Below are 12,143 nucleotides of genomic sequence, written 5' to 3' on the forward strand. Positions count from 1 at the left end.
GCTTTTTAACTCATTCACTCCAGTGGAGCTCAGGAAGTTTGCATTGTAACTTCCAATGGGCGGAGCCTAAGCCTTTTGACAGAAAAAAATTATGTCTTCATATTTCAAATAAATGTTCAGATCTCTGGAACCACAGGGATTATATGAAAGTAGTATTAATGGAAAACTCTTCAGCACAAACTATTTTTATACTGGCACTATTCTTTAGGTTTTAGGTCTTAAACTGAATTTTGTAAGTCACAGTAAACACAGTAAAGTACAGTTGTGTACACTTACCATATATGTAGATGTTCGAGTGTATTCACTGTTGCAGTCATTACATTTGGGTAATCTGCTGGCAGGTTGCCCTCAGTCGGCCTGAATTCCAAAATCTTGGGTCCTGCGTTGGTTGCCGTCTCCTCTTCCATGTCGTCAGGTCGTCAGGGGTATAAAACATGCAGCCAACGCAATTTTCTTTAGTTTTTCTTGCCCTCAAAAAGGTAGCAAAAAAAAAAAAAAAAATATATATATATATATATATATATATATATAAATATGTGTGTGTATACACATGCATCAATATAAACTTTACCTTCATCTACAAGCAAATACACCACATAGGTTGTAGAAGATAGAGAAGGAAACAAACTCCAGAATGACAGGGGATGGCAGGAGGGTAACCTGGACTGCAACAGTGAATACACTTGAACATCTACATTTATGTTAAGTGTACACAACTGTACTATGTTCTTCGTGTTTCACTGTTGCAGTCATTACATTTGGGTAGAATTCCAAAGCTATGGTTGGGGGGCTGCAGCAAAATAGCATTAGGAGCGGCTATAAGGCCCTGCAGAACTGCAGTGGCAAAGCCTGCTCTGGATTTAGAGTAAAGAGGCAAATGATAATGCCTTGTAAAGGTGTGAACAGAACTCCAAGTAGCAGCCTCTAGAATGTCTTTGGTTGGTACTCCCCTTAGGAAGGCTGCTGAAGTAGCTGCAGCTCTGGTGGAATGAGACCTAATGCCCTTGGGCACAGGTTTACCATGGTGTAAGTTGCAGAAACGGATGCAGTCGCTTATCCACTTTGAAATTGTCTGCTTTGAAATAGCCTTGCCCTCTGATCCTGCAGCATATGTCACTAGTAATTGCTCAGATTTTCTTAGAGCTTTAGTCCTGCTCAAGTAGAATCTTAGTTGTCTGTGTATGTCCAAGGAATGCAGAATTCTCTCCCCCTTGTTCTGTGGATTTGGATAAAAGGTTGGCAGATGAATTGTTTGGTTAAGAGCCACACTGGAAACCACCTTAGACATAAAAGTAGGATTTGTCCTCAGAGAAACCCTGTCTGGGTAAAATATGATAAAAGGCTCTATAGCCATATGGGCCTGTAGCTCTGAAATTCTTCTTGCTGAAGTAATTGCTAGAAGCAGAGCTGTTTTCCATGATAAGAACTTTATATCAGTGGTAGCAGCTGGTTCAAATGGAGGCAGGGTGAGCTTTTCCAACACATAATTGAGGTCCCATGCAGGCAATGGTGATCTTCTAGGAGGCCTTAAATTTTTAGCTCTTCTAAGATACTGCTTTAGTAAAGGATGATAAAAGATTGGTGGCTCTATATTGTAATGAGCCGAAATGCCAGTGGCATGGATTTTAATTGATGAGAAAGATAGGCCTTTGTCAAGCATCTCAGTTAAGTATTGCAATATCTGAGGAATATTTGGTTTTGCTGTATCAGTTCCTTGTGATTGATTCCAAGCACAGAATCTCTTCCATTTGTCAGCATAAGATTTTCTAGTACTAGGCCTTCTGGCTTCCAAAAGAACATCCATCACAGCTTTACTGAGAGGTGTTGTTTGTATGGCTACATGATCAGCCATGCTGCCAGGTTCAGAGTCTGTAGTTGATTGTGCAGGATCTGATTGTTTTGCTGGGACAGTAGTTGCGGTCTTTGAGGCAAGGTCCAAGCTGGGTATTGAGACAAGTTCCTTAGGATTGGGTACCAGTATTGGCGGGGCCAGTCCGGGGCAATTAGTATCATCTTTGGTTTCTCTTGTCTGACTTTTAGGAGGACCTTGGGGAGAAGAGGCAGAGGAGGAAAGGCATAAACTGAGAGGTTTTTACAACTGAAGGACAGGGCGTCCACTTTCCATGCTCGTCTGTGATCAGTCCTTGTGCAGAATCTTTTCAATTAATAATTTTGAGGAGAGGCAAATAGATCTATGTCTGGGCTCCCCCATTTCTCCGTTATCATGCTGAAGACTTGTGGATTTAGTTTCCACTCGTGAGGGTCCATAAGGTTTCTGCTTAAATTATCTGCCAAAGTGTTTTGTTTTCCTGGCAGGAATTGTGCTTGAAGATGTATTTGGTAGGTCAAAGCTGTGTTCCACAGTGTATTGGCTAATCTGCACAGTAGTTATGAGTGTGTGCCCCCTTGCTTGTTTATATACCACATGACTGTATTGTTGTCTGTCTTTATCAGTAGTTGTCCTGGATGACATAAGTCCTTGAAGGCTGTTAGGGCATTTTGAACAGCTAGCATCTCTTTCTGATTCATATGCAGATGCATTTGTTTTGGTGACCATATGCCCTGAATGCATCTTCCTGCCATGTGGGCCCCCCAGGCATAATCTGATGTGTCTGTTGTGATGATTTGGCTGGCAAGGGTTAGAGTGAATGGCCGCCCCATGTTTTGGTGACATGCCTTTGCCCACCATAGAAACTCCTGTTGCAGGCAGGAAATGAGAGGAATCATTGTTTCCAGACTGCGAGAATGTTGACTCCATAAACTTTTTAGGTACCACTGAAGTTTCCTCATATGCAGTCTTGCATATGGAATCAGTAGTATGCAGGATGCCATGAAGCCCAGAGCCTGCAGAATTTGTCTTGCAGAAGACTGGGTCTTTGTTGTCATCAGTTCGAAGTAAGTAGTCAGTTGCCTTTGTTTGTCTGGCGTGAGGTAAACCATCTGGGCAGTTGTATTCAAGCTTGCACCCAGGAATGTTATCTTTTGAGAAGGTACCAGTTGTGATTTCTTTTCGTTTATTGTGTACCCTAGGCATGTTAGAAGCCTTTTCACAAACGCCAGATGTCGAAGAAGAATGTCCTTGTTCTCTGCTTGAATGAGACAGTCGTCCAAGTAAGGATATATTTGAATACTTCTTTGTCTGCAAAATGCAATTACTGGTGCCACGCACTTTGTAAAGACCCTGGGCACAGTAGATAAGCCAAATGGCAGTGCAGAGAATTGGTAATGCATTAAGACAGCCTTGAATCTGAGGTATCTTCTGCACGACTGTCTTATTGGGACATGCAGGTATGCCTCTTTTAGGTCTAAAGTCACCAGCCAAGCATTCTTGCCCAGCATGGGCAGAAGCTGCTGCAAAGTCAGCATTTTGAATTTTGGAATGTCCAGGTATGTGTTCAAAATCGATAAATCCAGTATTGGCCACCAGGCCTTGTCCTTTCTGGGTACCAAGAACAGTCTTGAGTAAAAACCTTGTTCTTTTTCCTGTTCTGGTACTGTCTGAATGGCCCCCATATCCATGAGGGACATAACCTGTTTCTGTGCCTCTGCCCATTGATTTTTTGGCAGATCTGGCCAACCATTTGCAATTGGCAGAGTGTGGAAATGAAATCTGTATCTCTGTGATACGATGTTTAGTACCCACTTGTCCTGGGTAATTAACTGCCAATTCTGAGCAAAAAGTGCTAGTTTTCCCCGTATAGGTGCCGCCAAAGATAAGTGCTTGGTGTAGGCAGAGGGAAGTCATTGGGATTGCTTTCTGTAGGTTTGCGCTTTATCTCCTCCAGATTTGGAGGTGGAAGCGCCTCATTGCTTTGACCTGTATGAATCTTGCGCCTGGTATCTGGAACTCTTAGGGCGTCTGGATTTGCCCCATTTGAGCTCTGCTTAAGACAGGAAAGGACCAGTTTTTTGCAGGCCAGTGTCCACTGAATCTTGGTGGCTGCACTTGTAAGAAGTCTTTAACAGTTTGCATAGACTTAGCTTTATCTTCCATTTTCTTTAAAACCTCTTCTGCCTTAATACCAAACAGAGAATCATGCTGTAAAGGTGCATCTAGCAATTTAGCTTTAACATGATCAGGTAAATTTTGTTCCTTTAACCAGGCATGCCTCCTAATTACAGATCCAGTAACTGCGGCCCTGCAGGAGGCCTCTAAGGAATCAAAACCACATTGCAAAGTATGCTTTCCAACTTGTTCAGCTGCATGCACTAATTCCTGCAATTCTTTATTTTCTGCACATTCTGAAATCAACATAATTTTCTGTTTCAGCAATCCCATAACATGTTGTTGGTACTTAAGCATATGAAATTGACAACTGAAGGCCCTGATTGCCAGATGTATAAACCTTTTTCCCCCATCTGTTCAATGCCCTTGAATCTCTATCGGAGGGGGTAGGATTTTTTGCTGTTGAGGCCTTAACTCCCTTTAGACTCTGTGAAACAGTTTCAGGATCAGCAACAGGGTTTCTAAATAAAAATGTATGTGATTTAGGGACCCTGTAGTATCTGTCAGGCTTACTGGGAGCCGGAGGTAAGGAGTCAGGGGTCAAACTTGACTCCGAAAACACATCATCCACAATGTCTAAAACAGGGGGAATGGCTAAAGGCCTGTGCTGAGGAAGAAGGAAATCCCTGAGCCTCTTTTTTGATTCTGAGAAGTCTTGACTCTCCCAGTGAAAATGCTTCCTCAAAGTATGCATGGTTTCTCCAAATGAATAATCCTCAGGAGGAGATGCAGATGGAATAGACTCCTCAGCCTCAGAATCCTCATAGGGAGGTATAGATAATTCCTGATCAGAACTGGAATCAGAAGAAATAGAAACCTGATCTGAAGATTCATAATCAGTGTCTTGCCTAGGCCTCTTATCCGGAGGGGGATGGGTACCCCTGATCAAGGTAATAAGGTCTTCAGCCATTTTGATCATCTGTTTTTTAGGCATAGAGGCCTGTGCGCGTGGCTCATACGTCATTTTTTTTTAGTTTTAGAAGTTGCTTTTGTCTTTGGTTTTGCAACTTTCGTCGGTTTGATATACAAATGTTGAGGTCTGAATACACCCTCAGAAGCTGGTGCCTTCTCAGCGGCTCTGGACCCATCCGAGGGAGATATATCCGTTGGTCCAATACCTTGAGTATCTTGCAGCATGCTGGACTCCACATGGGTGTCAGTAGAGGTCTGCGACTCGAAGGTAGTGGGTATCAGGGGCTGTGAAAGCGCCTCACTGAGTACCGGCGAACCGGCGACTGGCTTAGGAGAAGCCTTGTCATCGGTTTTGGACTCGACTGCCTTTCTCTGTCCTTTTCTTTGCATTTTTTATGTACTCCGATTGCCAGATTACTATCCGACGACATTTCTGGGTAGTTAAATCTGTTTCCAAAATAATTTGATGCAAAAATATACCGACGCTTAATAGTGCGTTGGTTACATCTAGCACAAAATCGACAGCCAGGCACATTGTGATCAGGGACTAGGCAAGAAATACAGTATAGATGGAAATCCTTATGAGGTATTTGCTTTCCACAAGTAATACAATTATTAACTTTTTCTGACATTGGTAAAAAGCAAGAAAAAAGTTTCCCCAACGAGGTACTTGGCTTTAGTGAAGACTTCGGTTCTGAAACTCAAACTCAAATATTTCAGTAGTCAGCCGACTGGCACTTGTGAAATGCTTCTGCTTCGGGCACCGCGTGGCAAGAAAGACTAAAGAAAATGGCGTCGGCTGCATGTTTTATACCCCTGACGACCTGACATCATGGAAGAGGAGACAGCAACTGACGCAGGACCCAAGACTTTGGAATTCAGGCCAACTGAGGGCAACCTGCCAGCAGATTACCCAAATGTAATGACTGCAACAGTGAAACATGAAGAACATCTACTGCATTTGTAGTATTTTGTAAACAACTTACAATATCTCAGCAACCAGTCACGTTACACACATTCTTAGCAACATTTTATTCATCTAGCTGAGAGCTTTCATATGAGGCCAAGAAGTTCTGTCTGTGTTACTTGATCGCTGAGATATTTATAAAATGTGAAAATTATAGTTATACAAATTAATATCATAGGCAGATAATATCTATCTACCTGTACTAGACAGAGGTCAAATATTAATGCAGTTGAGTTTGCTATTGTGTAAGCTTTAAGATGAAATTTTTTAAAACTTTGTACATAGCATGGTGTTGGAATTATTGATGTAAATATGAACAAGCAATATTTGACACCTAGAGGCGTCAGTAGGCGTTGACTGCAGATGCACTTGGAGGCATCACTCGGATGTAATGAGTTACACATTACATCACTGTGTAGTGTGCACTGGTACAGGCACATACATCCTAGTTTTGCTGTGTGCACTGGTATAGCCACACAGACTCTCTGAAAACAAGACTTTGCAGAAAAATGCCAAATTTCAAACAGCAGAAGCAAAACATCTGACAAAGAACACATCAAGGAGGGCCTTCAGTATTAGATTATCATATTTCAGGTGACTAACCTAACTTTTTCATCAATCAAGTCACGAAACCAACCAAGCAAGAAAAGTAAGAAATAAATCTGGCTATTAAAATAGGAAAAATATCATTAAGTCAAAGAAATAATTTTCAGCTTGAAGTTTCATGACCACATTTCTCCATTTGTTTCAATACTTCTTTTTGTGCAGCCAGAGCTACTGAAACACAAGACTAAATGCTGACTGAGGAAATTAATACACTGCATCTGTTAGTTTTATGAAATTTTGTGGCACTGAGTAGAAAAGACTTTCTGCAATACATACTTAAGTTACTAAACAGTTTAGCTAAAACTGGCATGCTATAACATAGTCGAAGTTTACAGGAAACCCTACGGTTTAATCACAAGAAAGACTTTCGCTGTTTTACTGCTTCGTCAGACAGCAATACTACAACATTTCATAACAAATTAAATCCCTTCTCTGATATCAAGAAAAGCAATATTCACTACTTATACAACTTGCATTGAAAGAACTGTATGTTTGCAGTTAGTTCCAGGACAGTTTTGACATACAAGTGATTTGTTTCTTACCTTTTTCTCTAGCAGAATCAATTTAAACAAAATCAACACCTGCAAAAATAAATCGACAAGTATGTTAGGCATTTATTCAGTACAAAAACTCAGTAAGCATCAGCAACATGAAACCAAAAATTGTTGACACAAATGCCATTCAGCTCTGCCCAAGCTTGTACCTCATACTAACAGAGCTACCACTTTTTCTTAACTTTTCCACATAATACAACTTCATATTTTACTTAAAATAATATATAATTACCACACATTGCCTAATGAAAGGTGTCCATAGGTTCATAGGTTGGTACTAGGCTATCGGCCCTACGGCCTATACAAGCCTAGCCATAACAACTCCCTGGCTATTTCTTCCCACAATATTTACTTCCCTGGACCCCTGTCTAGCAGGGCGACTGACGTGATCCCCGGGGTGAATTTCCTATCTCCCATCCAATCGTCAAGGTTCCTTTTGAAGAGGGCCAAAGAGGCGCTCTGCTTGACATGTATGGGCAGTCTATTCCAGAGTCTGGGGAGTCTATGGGTCAGGAACCTATCCCTCCAGCATGTTTTGCTCATTGTGATGACAAGGTTTAGATCCCTGGAGCATGTGGCTCTGAGGAACTGAGATTTCTTTAAGTGTAGCATGTCCAACAGCTCTGGATTTGACATGGCCTTGTATGTTAAGCAGAGATCATCTCTGAGTAGACGATATGTGACAGAGTATAGCTGGAGTTTTTTTTAGATGGTCAGCATACGGCATCTGCTTTAGGCCTGTGACTCTTTTAGTGAGATATTTCTGTGGCCTTTCCAGTTGTTGCAGATGTCTTGAGAGGTACATAACAAATGGGGTGTTGTATTCTATAATGGGTCTAATGAGGGATGAGCATAGTGGGACAATGACCTCTTTTTTTCTGGATGAAAAGCCCTTAGTGATGAGGTGTGCCATTTCCTGACTGTGGTGGTGATATGGTTATCGAAGGTGAGACCACTGTCCACCTGTGTCCCTAAGTCTCTTATCACACTTTTGGTGTTTAGTGTACTGCCACGTATGTGGTAATTCACGGGTACATGTTTTTTCCCAAAGGGTATAACTATACATTTCTTGGCATTGAGCTTGAGCCCATGGCTCTGGCACCAAGCATCTGTTTCTGTAAGGCCCTTTTGTAGAATATCCACATCATTTGGGGATTGAATAATGGCTCCCAGTTTGCAGTCATCTGCAAACTTTGTTAGCCAGAGTCCCTTAGTGCTGGCCTGTACTTCAGAGAAATAGATGCCAAACAAGAACGGTCCCAGGACTGAACCCTGAGGTACTCCACTTGTCTGCAGCTGGATTTGGAGTCGGCTACTTTTACTGTTTGGGTTCTGTCAGTAAGCCAGTTGGCAATCCATCGAGTGACGTAGGGGTTAATGCCCAGCTTAGGTACGTTTATTTATGAATCCAGAGTGGGGGATGGTGTCGAAGGCCTTGGCGAGGTACAGATAGGCTGTGTGGACCACCTTATCCTCGTCCACAGCTCTGGAGACTGATTCGAAGAAGTCAATCAGGTTCAGGAGACAAGATTGGCCCTTCACTAACCGAAACTGGGTGTGGTCCAGTGTTTGAAGGTTGCCAATGTCTTTGTTTATAAGTTCCATAATAATACGTTCCATGGCCTTGCAGATCAGGCTCGTCACACTGATAGGATAGATCCATACCATAGTTTCCTGTTTTCTAGTGAAAAATATTTCCATGCCACACAGAACATTGTTCTTTCTGTTATGTTACACTACAAAAGGGTATTAAATATGCAGAATGCAGTAAAGTTTTCTAAAAGACAGTTTCAGTAATTTGACTAAATAACAGCTGAAGTACAGTTGTGTACACTTACCATAAATGTAAATGTTCGAGTGTATTCACTGTTGCAGTCATCACACTTGGGTTATCTGCCTGCAGGTAGCCCTCAGTCGGCCTGAATACCAGAGACTTAGTATTTCTGCATTGGTTGCTGTCGCTCCAGGACTGACATTAGGTAGTCAGGGGAATAAAAACAGGCAGCTGACGCCATTACATCAGTTTTTCTTGCCCCAAATGTCAGGAGCCCACAAACAGGGAGCTAAGTTACCATGGTGAAAAACACCACCAGTAAAAAGTAAATACCAATACATAGAGAGGAGAGAGAGAGAGGGACAAGGGGGCTGGAGGGGAGGGAAACCAGGACTGCAACAGTGAATACACTCGAACATCTAAATTTATGGTAAGTGTACACAACTGTACTACGTTCTTCGTGTTTCACTGTTGCAGTCATCACACTTGGGTAGATTCCCAAAGCTGAAGAAGGGTAGTGGCAATCAAGAAGAGTTGGGGCTGGCTAGTATGCCTTGCAGGACTGCTGTAGCAAAACCCGTCCTGGATTTGGAAAAGATACGCAGGTGGTAATGCTTGGTGAAGGTGTGCACAGAACTCCATGTAGCAGCTTCTAGGATGTCCCTGGTAGGGACTCCCCCCCTGAGGAATGCTGTAGAGGTAGAAGTTGCCCTGGTGGAATGTGTTCTGACCCCCTGAGGGGTTGGTTTCCCATGGTGCTTGTAGCAGAAATGGATGCAGTGTGCTATCCATTTGGAAATTGTTTGCTTGGAAATGGCCTTGCCCTCTCCCCCTGGTGCAAAGCTGACTAGTAACTGGTTAGATTTCCTGAAGGGCTTAGTCCTATCCAGGTAGAATCTGAGCTGTCTGTGCACATCCAGGGAGAGCAGGATCCCTTCCCCTTTATTCTGAGGAGTAGGGAAGAAGGTTGGCAAATGGATAGACTGGTTGAGAGCCACACTGGGACATCCCTTTAGGCATAAAGGAAGGGTTAGTCCTGACGGAAACCCTGTCAGCATGGGAAGCAGTGAAGGGTTCCACAGCCATAAGTGCTTGCAGCTCAGACACTCTTCTAGCTGAGGTGATGGCCAGAAGTAAGGTGGTTTTCCAAGAGAGGAATTTTAACTCTGCTGATGCTGCAGGCTCAAAGGGGGGTAGCGTGACTTTTTCCAGTACAAAGTTAAATTCCCAAGCAGGGGTGGGTGCTCTCCTTCGTGGCCTTAAGTTGTTTACCCCCCTCAGGAACTGTTTGATAAGAGGGTGAGAGAAGAGAAGAAGCTCAGTGTTGCAATGAGGCGAAATGGCAGAGGCATGGATCTTAATGAAGGAGAAGGATAGGCCTCTGTGGATTAGATCTGCTAAGTAATCCAGGATTAGAGGCAGGGAGGGCAGAGATGTGTTCTCACCTTTACATTGAATCCAGAAGCAGTACCTCTTCCACTTATCAGCATAGGATTTCCTTGTACTGGGTCTTCTGGCCTCAAGAATGACGTCCAACACCTGTTTGCTTAGGCTGGTTACTGGGGGAGATTTCAAGGAATAAGCCAGGCTGCAAGATTTAGGGTTTGCAGTTGCAAATGCAAGATCTGTCCCCCCTGCTGAGAGAGCAGGGTTGGGTTCGGGTGTAGGTGCCAGGGTGGCACTGGTGACAGGCTGCACGAGTGGGTACCAGTGTTGGCGTGGCCAGTCTGGGGCAATCAGAATTGTCCTTGGTCTGTCCTGTCTTATCTTGAGCAGTACTCTTGGGAGAAGGGCAGAGTGGGGATGGCATAGATTGAGAGATTTACCCACTGGAAGGACAGGGCATTCACTTTCCAGGCCCTGCTGTGAGGTGTCCTGGTGCAGAATTTGCTGAGCTGGTAATTGCAGGGGGAGGCAAAGAGATCCACCTCTGGGGTCCCCCATTTCTGAATCAGAAGGTTAAAGGTGCTGAGAGAGCAGGGTTGGGTTCGGGTGTAGGTGCCAGGGTGGCACTGGTGACAGGCTGCACGAGTGGGTACCAGTGTTGGCGTGGCCAGTCTGGGGCAATCAGAATTGTCCTTGGTCTGTCCTGTCTTATCTTGAGCAGTACTCTTGGGAGAAGGGCAGAGTGGGGATGGCATAGATTGAGAGATTTACCCACTGGAAGGACAGGGCATTCACTTTCCAGGCCCTGCTGTGAGGTGTCCTGGTGCAGAATTTGCTGAGCTGGTAATTGCAGGGGGAGGCAAAGAGATCCACCTCTGGGGTCCCCCATTTCTGAATCAGAAGGTTAAAGGTGCTGGTCTCTAATTGCCACTCATGTGGGTCTAGGAGATTTCTGCTTAATGTCATCTGCCAGCAAGGTTTGTTTGCCTGGCAGGAATTGAGCATGCAGATTGACCTGCATGTCCAAGGCCGTGTTCCACAGGGCCATGGCTAGCCTGCAGAGTAGGTAAGAGTGGGTTCCCCCCTGCTTGCTGATGTGCCACATAACTGTGGTGTTGTCTGTTTTTAATAGCAGGTGTCCTGGAGAGAGGAGGGATCTGAAAGCTGTCAGAGCATGCTGCACAGCTAGCATCTCTTTTAGGTTGATGTGCAGATGAATTTCACTTGGGCTTCAGAGGCCTTGAATGCACTTGCCGTCCATGTGTGCCCCCCTAAGCATAGTCTGATGTGTCTGTGATTAGGGTTTGGGTGGCGTGGGGTTGAGTAAAGGGCAGTCCCTTGTTGTGGTTGCATGCTGCTGCCCACCAAAGAAACTCTGTCCTTAGACAGGGTATGATAGGAATGACGGTTTACAGGTCCTGAAAATGTTGGCACCAAAGACTTTTTAAGTACCATTGAAGTTTCCTCATATGCAGTCTGGCATATGGAATAAGTAGGATGCATGAGGCCATGAACCCTAGGGCCTGCAGGATCTTCCTTGCGGATAGCTGGATTCTGGTGGCCATTTGAGTAAAGTAGTCTGTCAGATAGGCTTGTTTTTCTAGAGTGAGGAATGCCATCTGGGATGCTGTGTCCAAGCTTGCTCCCAGGAATACAATCTTTTGACTGGGGACTAGTTTTGGTTTCTTTTCATTGATGGTGTACCCCACGGAGGTTAGAAGGTTTTTTTTACAAATGTCAGATGCTGCAAAAGCATTTCCTGACTTTCTGCCTGAATCAGGCAGATGTCCAGGTATGGGTACATTTGAATATTTCTAGGTCTGCAGTAAGCAATGACTGGAGCCAGGCATTTTGTGAATACTCTGGGAGCAGTGGATAAGCCAAAAGGAAGCACAGAGAACTGATAATGCCTAAATCCTGCCCTGAAGCATAGGTATT

The 12,143-nt window shown here is 43.9% G+C and overlaps 1 protein-coding gene across 1 annotated transcript in view; it reads right to left on the reverse strand.

The window, feature by feature from the left end:
* Positions 1-12,143, reverse strand: part of AVL9 (AVL9 cell migration associated) — a 1,171,768-nt gene that overhangs the window by 536,045 nt on the left and 623,580 nt on the right. The window contains exon 8 of the mRNA XM_044064846.1: positions 7,034-7,072. Coding sequence (XP_043920781.1) covers positions 7,034-7,072 — 39 coding nt within the window. The remainder of the gene's footprint in view (positions 1-7,033; positions 7,073-12,143) is intronic.

This window comes from Protopterus annectens, chromosome 3.part0, assembly GCF_019279795.1.
Source record: "Protopterus annectens isolate FY-2018-M chromosome 3.part0, PAN1.0, whole genome shotgun sequence".
In the NCBI taxonomy this organism is placed as follows: Eukaryota; Metazoa; Chordata; order Ceratodontiformes; family Protopteridae; genus Protopterus; species Protopterus annectens.